Source organism: Orcinus orca, chromosome 13 (assembly GCF_937001465.1).
Source record: "Orcinus orca chromosome 13, mOrcOrc1.1, whole genome shotgun sequence".
Classification (NCBI taxonomy): Eukaryota; Metazoa; Chordata; class Mammalia; order Artiodactyla; family Delphinidae; genus Orcinus; species Orcinus orca.
In genome coordinates this window covers 464,854-491,024 of record NC_064571.1, presented here as the reverse complement: position 1 = coordinate 491,024, position 26,171 = coordinate 464,854, and the positions used below count along the sequence as shown (strand labels likewise).

General features: G+C 53.7%; 1 protein-coding gene across 3 annotated transcripts in view; it reads left to right on the top strand.

Annotated features, from left to right (window-relative positions):
• The window catches only part of SH3RF3 (SH3 domain containing ring finger 3), a 205,346-nt gene that overhangs the window by 176,274 nt on the left and 2,901 nt on the right, over positions 1-26,171 (top strand). For all 3 annotated transcript variants that reach the window (XM_049695843.1, XM_049695842.1, XM_033401643.2), the window contains one exon: positions 21,200-21,531. In XM_049695843.1, coding sequence (XP_049551800.1) covers positions 21,200-21,531 — 332 coding nt within the window. The remainder of the gene's footprint in view (positions 1-21,199; positions 21,532-26,171) is intronic.

Below are 26,171 nucleotides of genomic sequence, written 5' to 3'. Positions count from 1 at the left end.
CTGCAAAACAATAAACCCAAATTCATTTTTAAAATAGCAATAAACTCTAGAAATGGAAAAGAATTTGTGAATCACCTGTAATAGCTGTTCTGTAGCTCTCCCCAGAGGGCAGAAGTTACTGTAACTAATCAGGATGGGGGTGGATTTCACACCTGGACACCCAGGGCAGCCACGAGAGCTCGCCGGTGGTGTGTAAGGTGGATGTCCAGTGTGTCCGAGGGGCCACGGGTGATCCCACCTCAGGTTGGATTCTCTTGTGCGGAATTCCACCACTGGTGCCGCCTTCCGTGATCACTGTGTCCTCATAAAGACACGGGAGATTTTTTTCCAGTCTCTCATGCAAATGGAGTCAGCAATCTCAAGATTGCTTTGGCTATTCAGGGTCTTTTGTGTTTCCACACGAATTGTAAAAGTTTTTGTTCTAATTCTGTGAAGAATGCCATTGGTAGTTTGATGGGGATTGCACTGAATCTGTAGATTGCTTTGGGTGGTAGAGTCATTTTCACAGTGTTGATTCTTCCAATCCAAGAACATGGTATATCTCTCCATCTGTTTATGTCATCTTTGATTACTTTCATCAGTGTTTCATAGTTTTCTGAGCACAAATCTTTAAGAGTGGCAAGAGTGGACATCCTTGTCTTGTTCCTGATCTTAGTGGAAATGCTTTCGGTGTTTCACCATTGAGTATGATGCTTGCTGTGGGTTTGTCGTATATGGCCTTTATTATGTTGAGGTAGGTTCCCTCTATCCCCATTTTCTGGAGAGTTTTTATCATAAATGGGTGTTGAATTTTGTCCAAAGCTTTTTCTGCATCTATGGAGACGATCATATGGTTTTTATTCCTTAATTTGTTAACATGGTGTATCACATTGATTGATTTGCATATATCGAAGAATCCTTGCATCCCTGGGTTAAACCCCACTTGATCGTGGTGTATGATCCTTTTAATGTGCTGTTGGATTCTGTTTGCTAGTATTTTGTTCAGGATTTTTGCATCTATGTTCATCAGTGATATTGGTCTATAATTTTCTTTTTTGTGGTATCTTTTTCTGGTTTTGGTATCAGGGTGAGGGTGGCCTTGTAGAATGAGTTTGGGAGTGTTCCTTCCTCTGCAATTTTTTGGAAGAGTTTGAGAAGGATAGGTGTTAGCTCTTCTCTAAATGTTTGATAGAATTCACCTGTGAAGCCATCTGGTCCTGGACTTTTGTTTGTTGGAAGATTTTTAATTACAGTTTCAATTTCATTACTTGTGACAGGTCTGTTTATATTTTTTATTTCTTCCTGGTTCAGTCTTGGAAAATTGTACCTTTCCAAGAATTTGTCCATTTCTTTGTGGTTGTCCATTTTATTGGCATAGCATTGCTTGTAGTAGTCTCTTATAATCCTTTGTATTTCTGTGGTGTCAGTTATGATTTCTCCTTTTTCATTTTGAATTTTATTGATTTGCATCCTCTCCCTTTTTTTCTTGATGAGTCTGGCTAAGGGTTTATCAATTTTGTTTATCTTCTCAAAGAACCAGCATTTAGTTTTATTGATCTTTGCTATTGTTTTCTTCATTTCTATTTCATTTATTTCTGCTCTGATCTTTATGATTTCTTTCCTTCTACTGACTTTGGGTTTTCTTTGTTCTTCTTTCTCTAGTTGTTTTAAGTGTACAGTTAGATTGTTTCTTTGAGATTTTTCTTGTTTCTTGAGGTGAGGTTGAATTGCTCTAAACTTCCCTCTTAGAACTTCTTTTGCTGCGTCCCATAGGTTTTGGATCATCGTGTTTTTGTTGCCACTTGTTTCCATGTATTTTTTAATTTCTTCTTTGATTTCTTCAGTGATCTCTTGGTTATTTAGTAGTGCACTGGTTAGTCTCCATGTATTTGTGTTTTTTATAGTTTTTTTCCTGTAATTGATTTCCGGTCTCATAGCGTTATTGTCAGAAAAGATGCTTAATACGATATCAATTTTCTTAAATTTTCCGAGGCTTGATTTGTGACCCAAGATGTGATCTGTCCTGGAGAATGTTCCGTGTGCACTTGAGAAGAATGTGTATCCTGCCACTTTTGGGTGGAATGTTCTATTAATATCAATTAAATCTGTCTGGTCTATTGTGTCATTTAAAGCTTGTGTTTCCTTATTTCTTTTCTGTTTGGATGATCTGTCCATTGGTGTAAGTGGGGTGTTAAAGTCCCCTACTACTATTGTGTTACTGTCGATTTCTCCTTTCATGGTGGCTAGCATTTGCCTTATGTATTGAGGTGCTCCTATGTTGGGTGCATAAACATTTATAATTGTTATACCTTCTCTTGGATTGATCCTTTGATCATTATGTAGTGTCCCTCCTTCTCTCTTGTAACAGTCTTTATTTTAAAGTCTATTTTATCTGATACAAGTACTGCCACTCCAGCTTTCTTTTGATTTCCATTTGCATGGAATATCTTCTTCCATCCCTTCACTTTCAGTCTGTATGTGTCCCTAGGTCTGAGGTGGGCCTCTTGTAGACAGCATATATATGGGTCTTGTTTTTGTATCCATTCAGCCAGTCTGTGTCTTTTGGTTGGGCATTTAATTCATTTACATTCAAGGTTATTATTGATATGTATGTTCCTATTACCATTTTCTTAACTGTTTTGGGTTTGTTTTTGTGGGTCTTTTTCTTCTCTTGTGTTTCCCACTTAGAGAAGTTTCTTTAGCATTTGTTGTAAAGCTGGTTAGGTGGTGCTGAATTCTCTTAGCTTTTGCTTGTCTGAAAAGCTTTTGATTTCTCTGTCGAATCTGAATGAGATCCTTGCTGGGTGGAGTAATCTTGGTTGTAGGTTTTTCGCTTTCATCACTTTGAGTATATCCTGCCACTCCCTTCTGGCCTGCAGAGTTTCTGCTGAAAGATCAGCTGATAACCTTATGGGGATTCCCTTGTATGTTATTTGTTGCTTTTCCCTTGCTGCTTTTAATATTTTTTCTTTGAATTTAATATTTGTTAGTTTGATTAATATGTGCATTGGTGTGTTTCTCCTTGGGTTTATCCTGTATGGGACTCCCTATGCTTCCTGGACTTGAGTGACTATTTCCTTTCCCATGTTAGGGAAGTTTTCAGCTATAATCTCTTCAAATATTTTCTCAGACCCTTTCTTTTTCCCTTCTTTTTCTGGGACCCCTGTAATTCAAGTGTTGGTGCGTTTAGTGTTGTCCCAGAGGTCTCTGAGACTGTCCTCAATTCTTTTCATTCTTTTTTCTTTATTCTGCTCCTCAGCAGTTATTTCCACCATTCTTTCTTCCAGCTCACTTATTCGTTCTTCTCCCTCAGTTATTCTGTTATTGATTCCTTCCAGTGTATTTTTCACTTCAATTATTGTGTTGTTCATCTCTGTTTGTTTATTCTTTAGTTCTAGATCTTTGTTAAACATTTCTTGTATTTTCTCAGTCCATGCCTCCATTGTATTTCCGGGATTCTGGATCATCTTTACTATCATTACTCTGAATTCTTTGTCGGGTAGGTGGCCTATTTCCTCTTCATTTAATTGGTCATGTAGGTTTTACCTTGGCCCTTCATCTGTGACATAGTTTTTTGCTGTCTCTTTTTTATTTTTTTATGAGTGGGATTGTGTTCCTGCCTTCCTGGTTGTTTGGCCTGAGGCTTCCAACACTGGAGTTTGTAGGCTGTTGGGTAGAGCTGGGTCTTGATGCTGAGATGAGGACCTCTGTGAGACCTCACTCTGATGAATAGTCCCTGAGGCCTGAGGTTCTCTGTTAGTCCAGTGGTTTGGACTGGGAGCTCCCACTGCAGGAGCTTCGCCTGACCCTCAGCTCATGAACCAAGATCCCAAAAGCTGCCTGGGGCGGCAAAAAAAAAAAAAAAGAAAAAAAGAACAATAACAAAGTAAAAAATAAAATTAGACTAGGAAACTAACAGATATGCTAGAAAGGATATAAAAATAAAAATATAGATGAATCAACAACCGGAAGGTACCACAGTACCACAATAGTAAAAAAGAGGAGGAGGGAAAAGAAAAAAAAAAGGGGGAGGGGGGCGAAGGCCTTGGCTGTGGAGGGCGGGGCCTAAGCAAGGAGGAGGTTTGGGTGGTGGGTGGGGCCAGTACTCAGGACCCACAGGGCTGGAAAAGTTCCTGGGGGTGTCAGGGGTGGGGCTTAGGCTCAAGGAACAGAAGGGGCCCAGGCGTGCCCCCCACCCCTGGTCTCAGAGGGCAGCAGACCTCACCTGGGAGCCCAGCAGGCTCCCTGGGCTCAAGTGGGCCAGGCGATCGCCCTCCTCTCCTGTCCTGTTCCTCTCGGAGGCCCCTCCTGCCTACGTCTCCTGATCTCCCCGGCCTCAGGGGCGCCGACCCTGTCTGGCCTCCACTTCTCCTCCCCCCTCAGTCCCCCACGTCCTGCCGGTTCACTTGGGGGTTCCTTCCGTCTCCTTGGGCGTCAGGGTCACTCGCCCACCAGCAGCTGGCAGTAGAAACGGCCCCAAGAGTCGAGTCGTAGAAGATAAACTAACCCATAACCCATGGGTAACTCACCCCACCCTTTGGCACTGGAGCAGCTCTAGTTACACTTTCCCCACACCCTCTGTTGCTAGGACTGCTCAAGAAGGGTGAAGTGGATGCCGCAACTCTCCAGTCCTGTGACCCTGTCTCCCAGGTGGGCCATTTCCTCCCTGGTTAGATCGGCAGCCCAGGGAAGGGCCGCCTCGAGCCCCTGGTTGAGCTGAGTTCACCTGGATTCTGACACCTCGGCTTCTTCCAAATCTCCATCCTTTCCCAATCGTTTTAATGTGATAACGACAACCAGGCATGCGGTCATGATGGCGGCTCCTTAGAGAAATTTAGGACCGGATGGAAGCCAGGCAGGGCCCTTTTCAGGGCGGAGCTGCCAAGCCGGGTCTGGGCTGCGTGCAGCGGGCAGCGGCCTCTGAACCTGCATCTCCGAGCCGGTGCCCAGGCTGGGTGTCATCTCACATTTCCTGGAAGCAGCCTGTCTGAAGAAGCACACACAGTTCAGGAAGGAAATCCCAGTCTCCCTGAGAGCTTGCAGGGCTGCCCGTCGGGGCTAATGGAAATAATAGCGTAGATTCCTAAGTGACCCTCCAAAATCCTGCATCCCCTTGACAAAGCCCCTCCCGTATGGAACTGACGGGCCTGCTGCTGCCTTTCTGGTTGGATGAGGTGATTTCTACCCATCTGTTTTGTTTAAAAAACTATTCAGAAGCACATGAGCTTGGCACACCCGAGTAGATAATGACGTGTTTATCTTTCATGTTCCGTTCCAGACCCTTTCCGAAGGATACCAGATTTTACAGAGATTTCATGTGAACGCATTGCATTTAATCTAATAATTTGTGATAGCTCCACATTTGTTCTACAGAAAACAAGCAGAGGCCTGTTGGAAATGTACATTCAAGGCAAGGTTGTCCTACAGGACGAAGCCGAAAGCAGCCCAGACACAGCCTGGAGCCAGAGGGCTGTTCTGGCTTCTCGTCTCTGCCTTTTGGCCTGACCTCCTCCGAAGCCATTTTAAAGAAATTAATGTTACGCTCTAAATTCTACTGAGGTAACAGGCCTTCCTGCTTCAGTGAAAAGATGATGGCATTGGATGAGATGGCAAAGGAACAGGACCTGCTGCCGCAGCTTCTCGGGGGCTGAGTCCAGAAGAATCTGTAAAGAAGTGAAAGCTCAGCGCTTTAATCCTCCCTCATTTAACTGAGTCAAAGCCCGTTAACCGTGTCTCAGCCCTGGGGGAGTTTGCGTCGTCCAGAAGCCGGCTTCTTGCCTGGAGACGTGAGCGCCACCCAGAGGTCCGGTCCGGCCGTTCTGCAGCCAGGCTCCTCTGGGGGCTTGGGGTTGAGACGGAGCCCTGCCTGTGCCAGACCCTCCCTCTGGCCGTGGGGGCAGCTGCGGGTGGGCGCAGGCCGCTTACAAGGTGCCGGCACCTGCACCAGCATGAATACAAGGCGGGGGGGGGGCGCTCCATGTGGGGGCAGGTAAAGCAGCACACGTGTGAGGGGACAGCAGGCGAGGGAGAAATGAACTCCCGGAAATGCTCACCAAGGTCCAGGGAGGAGACGGCTCCCAGTCGGGGCTACAAGCGCAAACAGGGCTGGCGGGGATAGGGGACTGCGGTGCCAGTGAAGAGAAGGGGGTGTGTGCCCCCCCCGGCACCCCGGCTCGGCTGCCCCTGCGAGAGTCCTGAGCACGCCTGTCTGGGAGCCCTGGGCCCCCCTCTCGGTGGGGCTCATCCACCGCCTTAGCCCCCGACGCCTCTTTCCTGGGGTGTCTCCTGTCGGGGGGAAGACGTTGTCCTCTCCCTTCAGGTCCTTCTGGCACATCTGAGAATTAAATTGACAGGCGACAGATCAACAGGAGGAAATAAGAAAAATTTTAAAGCGTGCGCATGGGAGAGACCCAGGAAAACGAACTCCCCCAATGGTGGAAGCCCTCACCTTAAATCCCATCCTCAGCTCGAGACGAAGGAGTATGTCAGGGATGAGAGTTTGGGACTCAGAGCGGGAGGGAGGCAATTCACGTGGAGACGGAAAAGCAAACGTTTGGTGAATGCGTGTTTGCTGGGCCAGGCAGGAACCGTGGACACAGAAGTTTCAGCAGTTTTTACTACAGTTACCTGTGGTGACTCCCCCTTCCTGGAACAGGTCCTCCATCTACATTCTTTCAGGCAGTTAGGGGAACGCTCTTCCTGAGTCTTTTGGGCCTTAGAATCATAAGTGAATCATATTTATATACATAATCATCATCATAAATTAATCCTCATGCCACAGAGACACGATTTGGGGTGCACCTTCTGTCCCCTCGCTCCTAACCGCTGACGTGTGTGGCTCGACCCCATCACACAGCCACCCTTGCTCCTGGGGGATCACATCCCCACACCCTAGAGCAGCCCCCCTCGGGGTCAGAAGGTCCACAGAGATGCAGGAAGTGCGGTCCTGGACTGGGCCATGGTGCCGGGGGAACCTGCCATGCCTCTGTTTGGACTCATCACCCTGGTTTTGGGGTGTGGCTCCCACTTGAGATGGACAGGGCAGGGCCGGCGGGGCTGCAGTTTTCAGATCCCGCGGGTGTTCAGAGACGCAGGTGCTGGGGCCGCGGCCGCCAAGAGTCCGTGCTTTTTGCCCACCAGCACAGGACCCCGGCCACTCCCCGGGGCAGTGGGTGCGGGCACACTGTCTGTGGCTGCCCTTTCGGGCCAGGAGGACCGAAAGTGTGAGTCTGATGGCTGTGTGTCAGGCTGGTCGAGGAAAGAAAGCCCCTGTTTTCTGGGAGTCGCTTGGGTACGAGCTGATCGTGGGTGTCTGCCTGGTGAGGTCCTAGCAGAGCTCGGGGCGGGGGCTGTTTCCACGATGGGTGTGGCACCCTGTTGATGGAAAACATGGGCACAACCAAGAGCAGGACACGTGGCACTGTGAGCAAGGCCCGTGCTGGCCTGGGGGTGGGATTTCAGTCAGAACGGCACTGGGCTGTGTCGTCGGCTTCAGAACCACAGGCAGCCCGCTGGGGGCAGGGGAGATGTGGGGCCCTCCCTGGACAGCGTCGGGGCCTGGCCCTGTCCCTTGTCCAAAGTGCCGCAGATACTTCTTTGCTGCCGCAGGAGACAGGGCCGTGGATGGCTCTGGAGACCTGGGGACCCTAGCGCTTGGGGTGGGGCGACTCCGGAGAGCTCCGCGGCCTTCCCAGAGCCGGCCCAGCTGGCCCCGTTCCCGCGTCCCAGAAGCAGACTAGCACCTTCCAGTGTTCTCTGTGGCTCTGCAAGGGCTCCTGGATCATTCTCTCTTCACCTCCTCACCCCCCGAGGAAACCCATGCCAAGGGTCCACCGGCCCCCACCCTCCAGATTCAGCACCTGAGCCCCCAGGTCGTGGAACCAAGGGTGGGGGAGCACGGGATGCGAGGGCCTGGGTGCCAAAGGCCACCGGCCAGCATCTGCCCCCGGCCGCTGTCGGGAGGGAGCCTGACGCCCGCGCAGTCCCGCACTGGAGGGCCTGGAGCAGCCCCGGCTTCTACCTGCAGGATGCCAGCTTCACGTCACCCCCGCCGCAATAGCCAGAAATATCTCCACCCGTGGTCGCGAGCGTCTCTTGGCCGCAGGGTCACCCTCGCGGGGAGCCGGCGGTGTGCAGAGCAGCTGTGAGCAGTGTTCGGGGCCTCCCTGCACCGGGCTGGGTGGATGTTACCTTTCCAAATAGTCAGAACCCTCCCTTCATTTTCAGAAGAGCCCCAGGCCCACCAACAAATAAATAAAAAATAAAAAACTGCTGCAGGAAAACCCAGCTTATTAGAACTTGGCTTGCTTTACTGAAACTTAAGGTCATTGATAAAGCTTCGGTGAAGCAAGGTGGGTTATTTCTAGAGATCCACCGATGACTGTCCCTACGGTGAACGCCCCTACGGTGTCTACCAGGCAGCGTGGTCACTTACAAACTCGCTAAAAGAGGACATTTCTCGTTACGTGTTCCTACAAGATAAAATTTAAATTTAAAGATGAGCTTATTGGCACAGAGAAGGCTCCAGAAGGTCCCACTGCAGAGAAGCCTGCCCAGCTCTCGCTCACGCCAGGCCTGCCAGCATCCGAGGTGCCACATCCTCAGGGGACACCAAGGCTGCCGGCCTGGAGCCCCTGGGGACTCGGGTGCAGGTCAAATGAGCTCACATTCAGACAAGTCCCTGGCAGCTGTAATGTAACCCGAAGCAAGGTGCTGGGATTCTTCCAACGGCTCAGACAATGAGACCCAACGCACAAGTCCCTGACCTTTCGTGTGAAGCTTGGCTCTGCTGTGCAAGGGCTGAGGGAGGCTGGAAATCCTTCCCCAAGGGGGGGCCTCGGGGGGCACAAGCCCACATCACGTGGTGGCTGCTGGGACCTGACCCAGAGGAGAGAAAGTCGCTCCCCCCTCCTCCACAAAGGCACAGCCTTCCCGCCAAAGAGCGCGTCAGCCTCTGCCTGTCAGAAAGAATCAGGAGGCCCTGTGGGTCAGCCTCACGATGTGCCCGCCTTGCTGAGGGCCCCCTTCCAACCGGACACGTGGCGGGCGGGCGGCTGCCCTCCGCCTCCTTGAGGGCTTCTCCCCGCAGGAGGTGGAGACTGAAACGATGGGATTCAAGCCCCATGGAACCCTCCTTCCGGGTGGGCCTGCAGAGGACACCTCTCCACCCGAGGGGCCCTGCTTGCTCTGCCCACCCCCAGTGATGCTACTGGGACGGTTACAAGGCTGAGAGAGGCCCGTAGGGAGAGACCCCTGCGTGCTCCATCCCTGACAGCGAGGGGAGGGCCGCGGGGGCTCCGAGGCACAGGGGAGATGAGCCGCCTGGCGCGAGGAGTGGCCCAGAGCAGCCGCGGACGGTCTTGTTCAGCATCGCACCTGTCCCTGCGGCTCCAGCTCTGCTCCTTTGATGCTCTCAGACCTGCGTGGTTGGAGTCCCCGGGCGTCTGGCAATGCGTCCTGCCTCCGAATCAAGGCGGACCTTCCAGTTTCCGAGGCCCCATCGGGGTGTGACCTGGGATTTTAGGGCCCTGCGGTTTGGTTGGCTGTAGGTTGTCTGGAGGTCTTCGTGTTTCCAGTAAAAATATGCTGAAGTTCAGTTCTGGGCTTCCTTCCGCACGGAATTCTTCTCATCTGTTACTTGTACGTGTTTCCAGTACTTCTGTAAACTATTCCAAAGAAGTCTGTTGGGAGGTGCTTTCATTTTTCCATCCCGCACTTGTTAACTACAGTGCCTGTGCTCGAGGCGTGTGCGTGTGCCTGTGAAGCTCCCGGGTAAGGTCACGTCAGAGGGCAGGGCCGCCAGCACCCCGACCCTGCTGCTGGGTCTGGGACGGGGAATCTCGGAGGCATCTCGTGAAGTCTGCCATGTAACACACACCCAGCCTCAGTTGTGTAGAACAACTTTCACTTTTGGTGATGAAAATAATAAACAGTCTCTGCTAGGGATAGGAAAGTTTTCCTTGAGCCAGACTGAGGACTCTAGCCCAGAAGACAGCCTCTCAGGTAACCTGAGGAGCTGCCCTGGAGAAGCAGGGTTTTCAGCACAGTTTTGTGTCTCGTCAGAACAAAGAACATCAGGCCAGGGATGCTTTCCTTCAAGGTTGAAAAAAACAACAGACCAGCACGTACCGAGTCAGCATGGCCTTGGCCCCTGGCAGGGAGGCTTACCGTGGATGAGGGACCAGCGCTGGCGTCCCGGGAAGGGAGGCATTTCATCTTTATTGTTTTTTCTTTTTATAATTTTATTTATTTATTTTTGGCTGTGTTGGGTCTTTGTTGCCGCACGCGGGCTTTCGCTATTTGCGGCGAGTGGGGGCTACTCTTCGTTGCGGTGCGTGGGCTTCTCATTGCGGTGGCTTCTCATTGTGGAGCACGAGCTCTAGAGCACAGGCTTCAGTAGTTGTGGCTCGCAGGCTCAGTAGTTGTGGCTCGCGGGCTCTAGAGCACAGGCTCAGTAGTTGTGGCTCGCAGGCTCAGTAGTTGTGGCTCGCGGGCTCTAGAGCACAGGCTCAGTAGCTGTGGCTCGCGGGCTTAGTTGCTCCATGGCACGTGGGATCTTCCTGGACCAGGGCTTGAACCCGTGTCCCCTGCATTGGCAGGCGGATTCCTAACCACTGTGCCACCAGGGAAGCCCCAGTCTTTATTATAACATGGACGTTCTTTACTTCTGGTCAGGGCACCCTTTTCTTTCATAATTAAAGCCGGCGTGCAGTGTGTGTTTGACAGGTCACACACAGGCTGTTTAGTCAGCACAAAATTCAAGTTAACTCACGTAGAGGCCGCAACAACTTCCTGCACCTCAGTGTGGGAGAACATCCCCCGTCGGGTTGTCATGATTCTGCTCCGGGGCTGGGCTTCGACTGAGCGGAGGGAGGCCTGGACGCTGTGCCGGCCGGGCCGGAGCCACCTGCGGGCCGCTCACTGGCTGCTGGCCGGCACGTCAGTCGGCTGTTGGTCAGACACTCATGCGTCCCCTCCGTGGTCTCTGCTCAAGGGTGAGCTGGCGGTGTCTTCGAGCCCTGGGTGCGGGTGGAGCCATGGCAGGCCCTGGCGCACGGCAGGGACGCGGATCCTACAAGAGGGGCCACGTGAGGCAGTCGAGGGAGGAGAGACAGCACCGTGGCCGCATCTGGAAGCTTCGCTTGGCCACGTCACCCAGGCTGACATGTGACCTCCCTCTTTCCTTGAGTTCTCGTCTGTCACAGCTTCCTCCTGTTTGGGGCTCTCAGACTGAGAGCAGAGTACGCCCTGTTGTCTCTGTTGTCCCCTTGGCCTCCGGCTCCCGCTGATGTCACGGCAGCGTCCTGGGTGCAGGTGGCCCGCGGCCCCGTCCATGCCTTCCGCCGGTCAGACCTGCACACCCACTGCCCTTCACTTCCTTTTTTCTCAGTTGAATTATGCCATCAGCCTCTTAACACCGGGGAGGGGCATGGCCTGCTTTGAGAAGCTACTCATGCCCAGCCTGGCAAATCCAGGGGCTCCACAGAGCCCAGAAGCCACCTTGGTTCAGACCCCTGAGGTCCTTCACGGCCCAGCACGTGACACATCTGGGTAGGGACAGACGTTCAGACCATCCTCCTTCCTGCTCCGGGTTTGCTGATGGCCCCTGCAGCTCAGCACTGGGGAGGGTCCGTCCCACCACGTGTGTCATCGTAGTACGTGGGAAATGTGGTTTCAAGCTCACTACGTGTGAGGACCGCTGCTTTAGGAGGAAAAGGTCCTGGTGCGGTTCCTTGGGCTGAGGAGTGGTACTTTCCTCCCCAAACAGTAAGATGTAGCTGTGGAGGGAGACTCGTGTATCACTGGACAGACTGGCTGTTGTAGAAAGAAGGCTCCAAACGGCTGTGTAGTAACCATGGTGACGGAGAGCGTGCTGGTGACAGCAGGCTAACGTCTCACATGTCTTATTTCATCCGGTCCCCAGACAGCTCTCTCGGGCAGGTGCCGTCGTTACCCCCACTCCACAGGTGAGGAAACTGAGGCCCAGGAAACGCAAGCACGCGTTCAAGGGCACCCGGCTGGGAGGCAGGAGAAGAGCCAGGTGGTGTGGCCCCTGCCCTTCAGCATGGGGTCCTGGCCTGGGCTCTGGCCCCTGTGGAAGGTACATGGCCACAGGCCTCCCACCTTCGCGGAGCACCGGCCACGGCGCCTGCCCTGTGGTGGCCTTTGTGACGCCACCCAGGGTACCTGGTCCTGCCCCGGCCTCAGTGACAGCATCACGGGGCTACACGGCAGAGGCTGGACCAGACTCTGGTCCCGCGTTCAGGGCCCTCTCGGGGTGCTGGCCGGGCTGGGCTGGGCCCCAGGGTGCGAGCTGCTCAGTCCTGCCCGCGGGAGGCCAGGACGGCCCGTGGGACGTTGAGGAGTCGGGGATGCCAGCGCTTGCTCCTCTGATGGACCAGGGGTCACAAGAGAGGTGACCTGGCCGCCCCAGAGCGGCTGAACTAGATCTCGAGGTGGCACCCAGGGTCCATTGCTCAGGCTTCCTGCCGTGGGGGCTGGTGACGAGTGCAGGCCACACCATGACCCTCATTGAACATGGGGTGATCTCTGGGCCAGATGGGGGTACGCAGGGTGCTGCTGCTCATAAGTTAGAGGGTGATGTGTGCGGTTACCGCCAGCATCTGGTGGACAGCAGGTGCGGGAGCCCAGGGCTGGCAGGAGAGCGTTCTGCAGAGAAGGTGGGGCTTGGTCCAAGGAGCTCCAGCCTGAGCTGAGGGCGAGTTGGGGCCGGGTCAGCCTTGGACGTGTGATTGTGTTCCGGTGGCTGGCTGGGGACCGGGTAGGCTCAGCAAACACTGAGTAAGGCCCTGGGGCACAGGGCAGAGTAGGGCCTGGAGGGTGAAGGACGAGCAAAGCCTCCACGTCACGCACCAGCGGCCACGGGAACAGGCGGTGAGGTGGCCGGAGAGAGTCTGGGGTTCTGCATCCAGAGACCGGGGTCCGTCCCTGTCGTCTCTCTGTACTTGAATTTCCTCTCTCTCGTTGAGGTAACTGTGGCCTTTTCAGACTGGATGTGTGTGTCCTCCCAGAATTCATAAGTCGAAGCCCCAGTGTGGGGGGGCCCTTGGGGGGTCATTAGGGTTAGATGGGTCATGAGGAAAGTGCATGTGACCACCTGACAGACGGCACCGTCTGCAGGCCAGGAGGGTCCTCACCAAGGGCCCGTCCACACTGGCACCCCCAGCCTCCAGAAAGGCGAGAAAAGACAGGCTTGTGGATGAAGCCGCCCAGGCTGTGGTACTTGGTTATGGACGCCTGAGGCAACCGATACAGATTTGGGTTCCGTGAGTGTGGCAGGGGCTTCTGTTACAAAGCCTGAAAATGCAGAAGCAGCTTTGGAACAGGCGACGGAGAGAGGCTGGGAGGCTTGACGTCTGGCCTTAAAGGCAGTTCTGGCGAGGGTCCTTCGCGAGGGATCGTGAACAGACTCTGGTAGGGGCGTGAATGCTGAAGGACGGCCAGGTGGAAGGAGGAGCGCGCTGCTGCTAATGGCAAGGAAGGCAGCCCTGGCTAGAAAGTGGCAAAGGGAGCAGCCTAGCCGTGCCCTCGTGTCTTGTAGAAGGTCCACGTTGGACGTTTAGCTGAGGACATTTCTGAGCAGCACTGAAGGAGAGGCTTGGTTCCTCCTGCTGGCTGGCAGTTAAATGCAAGAGGAAAGACATGAGTTGATTGTTAACCAAAAAGTACCGGAGCTTGGACATCTGGAAAACCCTTAGCCTCACCATATTGCACAAAATGAGAAGGCGTGCTCTGAAGAGATGCCGGGGATGTGGCCAAACCATTTGATAAAGAGACCACAGGTGCAACTCATGCACGTAACCAGCCGTCGCAGCCGAGCCAGGAACAGAGGTGGGATTAAAGCACCAAGGACTCTGCCAGCCTGAACTTCGGGGGTCAGAGGAAACAGGGTGGCGGGGAGGACGGCTGTGGGGCTCCTTGGATTCTGCAGGACCAGACCACGGGGCTGTTGGGCTGCAAACACGCACTCTTCTACCGGGAAAGGGATGAAGGGCCCCAAAGGCTATTCAGAGATGGCCTCTGACTGAAGCCGGGGGTGTGGGCCTGGAGGAGAGGCGTTGACCAAGGAGGATTGTTCTGCAGCTTGGGACCTAGTGGAACGTGCCTGGCTACGTTTTGGACCTGTCACTCCCTCGTCTTCCCATTTCTCCTTTTGGGAGTGGGCATGTCTATTTTCTGCCTCCCTCACCTTTGCATTTGGGAAGGATGTAATTAGCTTGCTGTCACAGGCTCACAGCTGGAGAGGGAATCTGCCTCAGGATGAATCATAGCTCGAGCTCACCCACATCTGATATAGATGATATTTACTTTGGACTTTAGACTTTTCTAAGTTAAAATTAAAATACCATATTATATCATATTAGGTATACCACATAGTGAATTGATATTTTTACACATTATGAAACGTTCACCCCGAGAAGACCAGTTTTCATCCGTCACCATACAAAGTTGTTGCAGTGCTATTGACTACGTCCCCTATGTGTACATCACATACCTGTGACTTATTTATTTTATAGCTGGAGGTTTGAACCTCTTAATCCCCTTTACCTATTTCTCTCCTCCCCCAACCCCCTCCCCTCTGGCAACCAACAGTTTGTCCTGTGTGTCTATGACTCTGTTTCTGTTTTGGATTATTTCTTCATTTGTCTTGCCTTCTAGATTCCACATACACATGGAATCAGACAGTGTTTGTCCTTCTCTGTCTGACATTTCACTTAGCATAATACCCTCCAGGTCCATCCGTGTTGTCGAAAATGGCAAGATTTCATTTTTTTATGGCTGAGTGTATATATACACATTGTTGTCCATTGTATAGATGTACCACATCTTCTTTATCAATCATCTATCAGTGGGCACTTAGGTTGTTTCCATATCTTGACTATTGTAAATAGTGCTGCAGTGAACAAGGGGTACATATATTTTTTCTAATTACTGTTTTTGTTTTCTTCAGATAAGTACCCAGAGTGGAATTGCTGGATCATATGGTAGTTCTATTTTTAATTACTTGATGAGCCTCCATACTGTTTCCACAGTGGCTGCACCAATTTATATTCCCACAAACAGCGCACAAGGGTTCCCTCTTCTCTACACCCTCACCAACACTTGTTATTTCTTTTCTTTTTGATAATAGCCGTTCTGACAGGTGTGAGATGACACCTCATTTTCGTTTGGATTTGCATTTCCCTGATGATTAGTGATGTTGAGCATCTTTTCATATGTCTGTTGGCCATTTGTATGTCTTCTTCGAAAAAATGTCTATTCAGGTCCTTTGCCCATTTTTTTATTGGGTTGTTTGGGTTTTTTTTAATATTAAGTTGTATGAATTCTTTATATTTTGGATATCAACCTCTTATTGAATGTATGATTTGCAAATATCTTCTCTTATTCAGTAGGTTGCCTTTTCATTTTGTTGGTGGTTTCCCTTGCTATGCAAAAGCTTTTTAGTTTGATGCAGTTCTGTTTATTTTTGCTTTTGTTTCCCTTGCCTGATGTGACAGGTCCAAAACAATCTTGCTACGACTGATGTCAAAGAGCATACGCCTCTGTTTTTAGGAGTCTTATAGTTTCAGGTCCCACATTTAAGTCTTTAGTCCATTTTGAGTTTATTTTTGTATATGATGTAAGAAGGTGGTCCACTTTCATTCTTTTTCATGTAGCTGTCCAGTTTTCCCAGCACCATTTATTGAAGAGGCTGTCTTTTCCCCACTGTATATTCTTGCCTTCTTTGTCATAGATTAATTGACCATATAAGTGTGGGTTTATTTCTGGGCTCTCTAGTCTGTCCCACTGATCTACGGAGCTGTTTTTGTGCCAGTAACATACTGTTTTGACTACCGTCGCTTTGTAGTATAGCCTGAAATCAGAGACTGTGATACCTCCAGCTTTGTTCTTTTTTCTCAAGATTGTTTCGGCTATTCAGGGCCTTTTATGTTTCCCTATGAATTTGGGGATTTGTTCTAGTTCTGTGGAAAATGCCATAAGAATTTTGATAGGGATTGCATTTAATCTGTAGACTGATTTGGGTAGTATGGGCATTTTAATGACCTTAGTTCTTCCATGAACGTGGTATATCTTTCATTTATCTGTATCATCTGCCGTCACTTTCCTCAGTGTCTTATGGTTTTCAGAGTACAGGTCTTTCACCTCCTTGGTTAAATCTATTCCTGGGTATTTTATTCCTTTGATGCAATTATACCTGGGATTGTTTGCTCTGTTTGTCTCTCTGATAGTTCATTATCAGCAACAGATTTCTGTATATTGGTTTTGTATCCTGCTACTTTGCTGAATACACTTATTAGTTCTAAGAGTTTCTTGGAGGAGTCTTTGGGATTTTCTATGTATAGTATCATGTCATCTGCAAATAGTGACAGTTTTACCTCTTCCTTTCCAGTTTAGATGCCTTTTATTTACTTTTCTTACCTAATTGCTGTAGTTAGAACTTCCAGTACTATGTTGAAGAACATAGTGGGCATCCTTGTCTTGTTCCTGATCTTGGAGGAAAAGCTTTCAGCTTTTCATCATTGAGTATGATTTAGCTGTGGGTTTGTCATATGTGGCCTTAATTATGTTGAGCTATGTTCCTCTATATCTACTTTGTTGAGACTTTTTATCATGAATGTATGTTGAATTTTGTCAAATGCTTTTTGTGCTTTTATTGAGATGATCATATGATTTTTATCCTTTGTTTTGTTAATGTGGTGTATCACATTGTTGGATATACATATGTTAAACCATCCTAGCATCCCTGGAATGAATCCCACTTGACATGGTGTATGATCCTTACAATGTATTGTTGGATTCAGTTTGCTAGTATTTTGTTGAGGATTTGGGCATCTATATTCATCAAGGATATTGGCCTATAGTTTTCTTTGTGTGTGTGTGTGGTGCCTTTGACGGGTTTTGGTATCAGGGAAATGCTGGCCTCATAAAATGAGCTTGGGAGTTTCCTTCCTCTTTAGTTTTCTGGAATAATTTGAGAAGGATGGGTATAAGTCTTCTCTGCATCTTGGGTAGAATTCACCTGTGAAGCCATCTAGACCTGGACCTTTGTTTGGGAGAAGTTTTTTGATTACTGATTCAGTTTTGTTACTGGTATTTGGTTTATTTAGATTTTTCTATTCATGATTCAGCCTCGGAAGATTGTATGTTTCCATTCCCTCTAGGTTGTCGAATTTGTTGGCGTATAATTGTTCATAGTAACAATTTGTTACTCCTTTGTATTTCTGTGATGTTAGTTGTAATTTCTCCACCTAATCACCATAGGATAATGAGGAGATGATGGTGAGGACATGGCACTCATAGGCCATGTTACAGGTTAACTTCGTTTTAATGAAATGAATTGACTCCCTGAAAAATTAAATGTCACATTTTATAAATCAAATTCTATTCTCTTTGACTTCCTTTAATTTCAGAGATAATTTTCCATAATTTTAATTGACTTTTAACTGGCAACACTTCTTAATTTAAGCTTTAAATTTTTTTTCCTTTGGCCAAGTTTTTGCATTAATATTTTATGAAACAAGGCCTCTGGGGACAGACACTATCATTTTATTATTTGTAAAATGTTTTACAGTTTTCCTATAATGAATGAACGTCTCTTTTTTTAATATTAGATTTCCAGATGACTCTTTTAAAGTAGGATGTGACTTTATTTCAGGGTGTGTGTGTGTGTGCCGGTGTGCTTGTTTCCCTAACGTCGCCTGTAATCCCTTCTCTAACGTAAGGACATTGTTTGTATGGGAGGCAGAGTGCAGACCCAGGTGTGTGTGTAGCGTGAGAGCCGGAGCTTCTCATGCCTGCAGGCCTGGCTCCCACCCATTCCTATGCCTGGCGTGGCTGCTGTGCCTGGTGAGCTCCTGCTCAAACGATGGCCCTTGCCACCCAATGTACAACTGGGGAGGGCAGCCTCGCCTGGGAGCCAGCTAGGCAGCCAGACACACGGGTCAGAATCTCCACCCCCGTGCACCCCAGCACTTCATAGCACGACTTTAAGCCCATGCCTGTCCCCTGGGCTGAGGCACTTAGTAGGTAGGGGACACAGTCTCCTTCTTTGATCACCTTCCCACGACGCTGGGCCCCTCCTTGTGTCTTAGCTGTCTGCCGTCTTCTGGAATCACTTACCTGGTTGCACAGGTGACCATCGGCTTCTAATTGATCACTTCCTTGGTTCTGGATCAGAACCATCTCAGACCTGCTGAATCAGAACCCTTGAGGGCAGAGCCCCGCATCTGCATTTTATCGAACTCCCTGGTTGGTTCTTTGTGTCAGCTGGAGCCGAGAGCCCTGTGCTGGTCCCTGGGCTCTCCCAAGGCAAGGCAAGGGTTAACAGGAAGTGAAGTTGATTTTACTCATTTAAGAAAAATGTATTGGCAGGGAATTCCCTGGCAGTCCAGTGGTTAGGACCCCACGCTTCCCTGCCAACGGGCCCGGGTTTAATCCCTGATCGGGGAGCCGAGATCCCGTTAGCTGCGTGGCCCTGCCAACAGCGAACAAGCAGAGACGTATCGGGAGCTAAAGATTGTTCAAACTTGTTTTTTTTGCAAACATTTAAAAATATCCACCATAAAAACAGCAACAGAATCATATTTTGTGAGGACTGTAATAGTTTAAACCAGCTCTTGCACTGATCCTAAACACTCGGTGAGCCAAACGCAAAGCCGGGACTGGACCGGGGCTGCCCTGGGCTCCCGGCGTCCAGTGCACAGCCCGCCGGGGTGAGCTGTGTCAGGGGAGGGGCAGGCAGGGTGGGGGCGGTCAGCTGCACAGGGAGCCGGGGCGTCGCAGGGGAAGGGCTGGCCCAGCTGGGAGCGAGGGCCCCTTTCTCTGGAGATGTGCCCTCCGCCCCCCGCAGCCGGTGGGGGGACAGGGGGCATTGTGTTCCCACAGTTCAGATGTTTGGGGTCCCCCAGCAAGGCTGAAATGACTGAGCCTCGGTCGTTCAGAGGGTCACTGGGGTGGAAAGTGACCCGTGCTTAGGGGAGGGGAATTTAAGCCAGGAGCGGAGGGGGGCTGTGAGGAAAGCGGTGGCGCCCGGGAAACCCCAGCAAACCCGTGCTCCTTTAGCATGAGCTTTTGGCCCCGATCCACCCCAGCGCGCGTCCTCCCTCTCGCGCCGCCCGCGAGGGGCCCATCGGTGGGTCCTCGGCTGCGCCCACAGACCAGGGCGGCCCGGAGGGGCTGGACCGGCCCCCAAGCCCGCGCTCCGCTCCACGGGGTGTGTGGACGCGGACGTCTGGGGCGGGCAGCGTCCGCCGAGGTCAGTGGGAGGGCAGCCGGTGGTGACTGACCACGGGGACCGACAGGAAATCCCCCCGCGTGTGGGTGCCCGGCTCCAGACCCGCAGCCGCCGGCCTCCTGCGCCCTCCCTTCCCGGGGCTCCTGTGGGTCCGCGAGGCAGGCGCTCACTGATGGCACGTGCTCATCAGGAGGAAGGACACCCACAGGGCCCCCCGCCGGCGAGCCCGTGACCTCCAGCACGTCCGCTCGGGGGCGCGTATCCGGTGCCCGCAGCGTTCTCGGCCCGGGCTGGACACGGGGGCGCCGGGACGTCAGAGCCATGCCCCCTGCCCGCGTGGTGTTCTGGGGCAGCCCTGGGACGAGGCGGGTCGGGTGACGGCCCCCCCTGTCGTGGATGGTACCACAGGGCCACTGGCAGCCCTGGGGACCCATCATGTGGCTCTTAGTTTTATTCACCTGTGTGCTTACACACACGTGCACACATACATACACACACATCATACATACACACACGCATACACGCACATGTATACACACGCACACGTACATGTACCTGCACACACATATACATGCACACACACGTATACACACACGCACTACACATATACATGCGCACACACTTGCACATACACGCATACACGAACACATATATACACACATACATACACATGCATACACACACACAGTTAAATCACTTGTAAGAGTTTTGGACTTCAGGATCGCATTTGACCCTGTGGCTTTTTTGCCTGAGACCCAGCAGCATTTGGGTGTCTGGCTGCGGCGTGCCTCCCCTTCCAGGGGCCCTGAGGGCCAGGGACCACCGGCCCACCGGAGCCAGTGCCTCTCCTGCTGGTCTCAGGTTAGGCGACTGTCATCCTGGGAGCCGCTTCCTCCACATGGTGGCCACAGGAGCCCCGCTACTTGGAGGACGGGGACGCCTCTGAGCCATCTGCATGGCGCCCCCCGGTGGCCAAATGACCGAAGCTCTCCTAAGTGTGCCCCACGCACAGATCTCTCTTGAATGTTGGAAGAGGGCTGCCCTGTGACACGTTCCCTGCACACCTGCTCCCCTCCAGGCCAGGGCTCGCCCGTGCCAGCCGTGGACAGCATGCAGGACATCAGCTTCCATCCTTCCTATCAGTACCAGTGCTGGGAGTAGAGAAAAATGTCAGATTTGTTCATACTAAAGTGTTATTGACTTACCCTGAGGTTATGCACGTCCCTACTAAGTGCACTTCAAGGGGATTTCAGCACCACTAACTGTCCCCAGCTTGGGGGCAGAGGAGTCCCCATCCAGCCACCGTAGGGTCCGGCGGGCCCCGTGACCAGAGCAGACTCTGTGGCAGCCATCGCCGGCTCAGGAGCTCAGTGTCAGGCTCCGTGTGCTGCCTGTACCACACCACACCCCGCGCCGGCTCATCCGCACCAGCGTCAGAAAGTAAATCCCAGGAGGGCCACGGCACTGTCTAGATTCCAAGACGAGCACACTGCTCTGGAAGCATCTCTGCGTGTACACACTCCTCCTCCACACCGCTCACTCACACGTGCGCACACACACGCACCTCGGCTCCCTGTGTGGCACAGACCACACGGTGCTGCCAGGGCCTCCAGATGAGGCCGTGTCTGTACATGTGGGTTCTGGGAGCCCGGGGCGGGGGGCGGCTGACGTGGAATAACCAGCCCCCCACCCCACCTCCAGGTGAAGTTTCCAGGCTGGAACGTGGTCCCGCGATGGCGGGGCTGCTGTCGGATCGGCACCTCCGGGCCCGGGTCTGTGCTGGCACCTGTGCCACGTCTGGGGAAGGAAGGAGTTGGGAAGGCTTTCCGTCTCCGCCGTTCTCCTCCTCTGAGCATCTTTACGGGACCGTGTTTAGAGCTTCCTGACAGGGTCCTACCCCCTCGCTGACGACGAGGGCCTCCGGGAGAACTAACCCACTTGACTCCATTCTGTGTGTCTCTCTAGAAAGACAAGAAGCCCGGGCTTCTGAAGCTGCTGGCCGGCGCGTCCACCAGGAGGAAGTCGCGCTCCCCGCCGTCCACCTCGCCCACCCACGACCCCCGGGCAGCGGCGGACGCCTCCCTCCAGGGCGCGGTGGGGCCCGAAGTGTCCTCACTGTCTGTCCACGGCAGGGCCGGGTCCTGCCCCGTTGAGGGCGAGATGCAGGGGGCCTTGGGGTTGGAGCCGCTGCACAGGAAGGCGGGCTCCTTGGATCTGAGCTTCCCGTCGCCCTCCCGGCAGGCCCCTCTCTCCGCGGCCGCCATCCGCCCCGAGCCCAAGCTGCTGCCCAGAGAGAGGTAAGGGTGGGCCTGCGTCCTCCTGGGCCTGGGTGTGGTGGTCGGTGAGGTCTGGAGCCACGTTGGGGGACAGGGATGACGCAGGTTTCTGGGGTTTCAACCTGCCAGGCGGCCCTCACTATCCCATCAGCTCAGATAAAACGGGAGCGTGTTTCACGTTCTGAGTCCATCTGGGTCCTGAGTTTGTGTTTACAAGGGATCCATCTGGAAATCTGGTGGAACTGATGGTGCCTGAGCCCGAAGAGCGAGCAGTGGAGCGAGGGACCTGCAACCCCCTGCCCCAAAGGAACCCGCAGTGACCCTGGGCTGAGCCCCCCATAGGCCTGAGCGAGCCCCGCCCTGGGGAAGCTCTTCCAGGCTCGGCCCACTCTGACACCTGGCCCCAAACTGCCTTCAGGGTTACACCATGCGAAATGGCCGGTATTCGTGTTTTTTGCCAAAGACAACAATTTCTTAGAGTTCAGCATAGAGTTTTCCAGGTCAGGAAACTGAGTCCCCCGAGGCCTCGGGTGGAAGCGGCCAGAGGCTGGTGTCCTGCTTGTGGGCCATCCCGTTTGAGTCATCGGTCCTTAGAGAGCCTCAAAGAGGGCTGAAGGGCGCTCAGGGGAGGAAACGCTTTCCTTTCTAAGTGCCCCTCCTGCTGGGAGAGCTGTCTAAACGGTGAAAAGGGGAGCATCTCCTGAGCGCGCAGTCCTGGCATTTCTGGCAGATCCTTCCCCCGCTCGGCCACACTGACTGATGCCAGCCCTTCCGTCTGGCCTGACACACACCACACACGTCACACGCACATCCACCATGTACACCACACACAGACACACCAAGTGCACACCACACACCCCCTCCTCTCTCCCTCCACTTCCTTCCCCAAGGGAGCCTCCGCCTTCGGGCAGCTCTCCCACGTCAGAACCTTCTTTCTGCCACGGGACCAACCCAGCTGCCTGTGATTTCTGAATGGGGGTCCCGGCCCCTCCTCCAGGTCCCAAAGTTGGGGGCTCTGGGGAATGACAGGTCCCTAAACATGTCGAAGCTGCTCTCGTGTTTCCCCTGGGTTTCTGCCTTCCCAGATCCTCAACTTCTAGACTCCACAAAGGGCTTAAAGACCCTGTTGTAAAGAAATCATGGGAGTCTAGGATTAACTAGGAAGTTCAGGGAGTTACTCCCATTAGCTGACTGGATTAACTGGGAAGTTCAGGGAATTGCTCCCATTAGCTGACTGGATTAACTGGGAAGTTCAGGGAATTGCTCCCATTAGCTGACTGGATTAACTGGGAAGTTCAGGGAATTGCTCCCATTAGCTGACTGGATTAACTGGGAAGTTCAGGGAATTACTCCCATTAGCTGACTGGATTAACTGGGAAGTTCAGGGAGTTACTCCCTTTAGCAGACTGGATTAACTGGGAAGTTCAGGGAGTTACTCCCGTTAGCTGACTGGATTAACTGGGAAGTTCAGGGAGTTACTCCCATTAGCTGACTGGATTAACTGAGAAGTTCAGGGAGTTACTCCCGTTAGCTGACTGGATTAACTAGGAAGTTCAGGGAGTTACTCCCTTTAGCTGACTGGATTAACTAGGAAGTTCAGGGAATTACTCCCATTAGCTGACTATCCTAACTGGGGATATTGTACCCGGGTCCCTGGGCGCCCTCCTGCCCCCAGCACCCTGCACAGCTCCTTAGTGACCACTACTGCCTAGCGCGGCCCTCACCCTGCGCAGCCCTCAGGACTCCCATGTACCGGCCCCCAGCAGGTCAGAGCTGAGGACATGACAATGGCAACGTCACCTTCAGGCCGGGGCAGCTCCCGAAACACCTGGACTCGGGCCGGTGGGTCACACACCTGACCTCGCAGCTGTGACCAGAGTCCTGCATGGAGAGTGCACCCTCACTCACACCCCAGCCCCTGTTTGGGGGCCCGCCAAGGGGGGCTGTGCATGAAGGGCAGGCTGGGCTCGGTCCACGCCCCCAACATGCATCACAATCTTGCAGCAAGAGAAGCACCTGCCACTTAACAGCCATTTCACCCAAACGAGTGTCTGCTTTTTGAGTCCCGGCCCCTACATACAACACGGGGATGATAGTGCCTGGTGGCTATAATGGCCGCAAAACACCTAGATTAATACCTGGAAAAGGATGATGAATGCGTAGTGAACGCCAAGGGCAAAAACAACCGTAACAACGCGTGAGATGACATGGGAGACGACGCTGTGTGACGTGACATACACGACAGGGAGGCCGTGGTGAGGGCCGTGGTCCCCCCACCTCCGCATTGACTGACAGGCCTCCCCACCTGTTCACACGCCCCGTCTGTGTGTCCTCACCTCTCGCCGGCCTCAGCTGTTCGGCTCTGTTGGGATTTAGGAGTTTCTTGCTTTGATCCATTGTGGGTCATGGGAGGCTCCCAAAGACGTCTGTGCCCTAATCCCCAAACCAAGGGTAAGGTAGCAGGTGGACCGAGCAGCTGACCCTAAAGTGGAGAGGTCGTGCAGGCCCCACGGCGGCCCGTGTGACCTCAGGAGTCCTCGCAGGTGGATGAGGAGCTGGGCCCGCCGTCCTGGCTTTGAGATGGAGGGAGAGGCCTCCACCAGAACGCCGCAGCCTCTGGGGGCTGGAGGAGGGGAGGGGACACAACCTGCCCCGGAGCCTCTATCCCTCGACTTCGCCCCTTGAGGCTGTGTCGGACATCGGACTTCCGGAACCCCCAGATGAGACGTGTACGTTGTCAGGCACTGTTCGTGGGAATCCGTCAGAGCCGCCACAGGGACCCAAGGCATGTGTAGACCTTAGAGTTTGGTGTCCAGGGTGTATTATCATTTTCAAGGTCCTGGAGGGACACCACTGTGATGCCCACAGCCCCCGACCCCGGACCACTCGCCCTCATGGGGACCGACACGGGGGCTCTGAAGGGCCCCTCTGGTGACACGGAGGATGTGCCCAGCCCCACAGGCAAAGCGACTGCATGTGCAGTGGTCGGATTCCCTTCGAATTCTGCGCCTTTGGTCCGTGAGTCTGATGTCTGCAGATGGCTGTGGTTGACGCAGCCGCTCAGGACAGTCTGACGTGTGACGCCAGGATCGGGCCACTGTTCGCTTGGCCCTTTGGGGCCGCTGAGCATCAGTTTCTTTCAGCGTCTTGGAAGGATCTGGGCAGAAAGCTGAATGCTGGTCTTGTAGACGCTCAGCCCACATCATCCATCCGGGCTCATTAAATCGCGGCGTTGCTCAGAAGCACCAGATTAAGTTTTTTCTAGCAAATTACACTTTTGAAGTTGCTTGTCTCACATCTGGCAGTTGAGGCAAAAGCTAAAACTTATGTTGGGAGCGTGAGGAATGATCTCGACGCGTTCTCTCCTGGGGACTTGAGGGAAGGGGGTGGTGTTTGGAGGAGGGGGATGGGCAGGAAGCCGGGGTGAAGGGGGGGCGGTGCTGGTCCTGGCAGTCCTGCAGCCTGGGCGCCGGGGTGTGGGAGCTGCAGTCTGTGTGTGCTGGCTGATCTCACGGGCGTTGCTGTGTCCCCGCTATCTGCAGGGACGCGGGGCTGGGAGGGCAGGAGCTGTCGTCCCCTTCCTCGCCTCGTCCACTCCCTGAAAGGGACCGCGGTGGCTGCTGTCCGGCCTGCACGCTGCAGGCACCTGGGGGGCCGGGCGGCCTCGCGGCCCGCTTCCTCTCTGCCCCCGCTTCCCCCGCCTGGAGCGGGCTGGGCCCGCGAGCTCCTAGGCCGGCCCGGGTCTTCTGCACCTGAGCGTCTTCCCCAGGGGACAGGGTCAGGCCAGGTGCTGCCAGGGAGGAGGGACAGGAGAGACTGCAGTTCGGAGAGCATGGGGAGGTGGCCAGAGGGAAGGGGGAGCACAGTCTGCACCTCTGGCCCAGGGAGGCCGCCTGGGCCTTTCGGGACTCGGAGGAGGACCCGGGCCCTGAGGGCGGGGCTGGGAGCGGGGAGCCGAGGACCGGGGGCGCCCTGAACTGCTCTCCCCGGCCCACAGACGCTCCTGCTCTGCCAGTGCCCACGGCAGGGGTGCTGGCCAGACTGGGCCCAGGAGCAGGGGACGGGGTCAGCTGTGTGCGAGCTCCTGGCCGCTGCTCCTGCGACCCCCCCAGCAGCCTCACCCTTCGACCCACACGCCCCGAGGACACGGGGGCGCAGCGTGGGGCTGAGGTCGGTCTGGTGAGGAGGGAGTGGTGGGCGGTGCCCGGGGACAGCAGGGACAGGCAGGCCCGGCGTCCGTGACCGGGAGGGGCCGGTGCGCTTGCGGGGGGGCGACGGGAACACAGAGCCTCTTCCCAGCTTGCCTCTAGTCCGAGCGACGTGCTTCCAGTGGAGGAGGACCGTGTGGATGGTGGGCTGGAGGCGGAGGGAGAGGAGCGTGCCGGGCGCCCGGCCGGTCCATGGGGAGGCCTTTGCTGACCCCGCCCCTCCCCCCGCACCCAGCCCGCGGGGTCCGTGGTGCCTACGAGCTGGGGTTCGCAGGCAGCAAGAACAGGCGGCCCTGCCGGCCACGAGACCACCCACAGTGAGGATCTGCGCACGGAGACCCCAGCTCACCTGACCAGTCCTGCCCCCCGTAAGGGTGGTGGGCTTGGGGACAGCGGGACGCACGAGCCCTGTGGGGTCCCCGGCTGGAGGGGGCTGCCGGCAGCTCTGCCGGG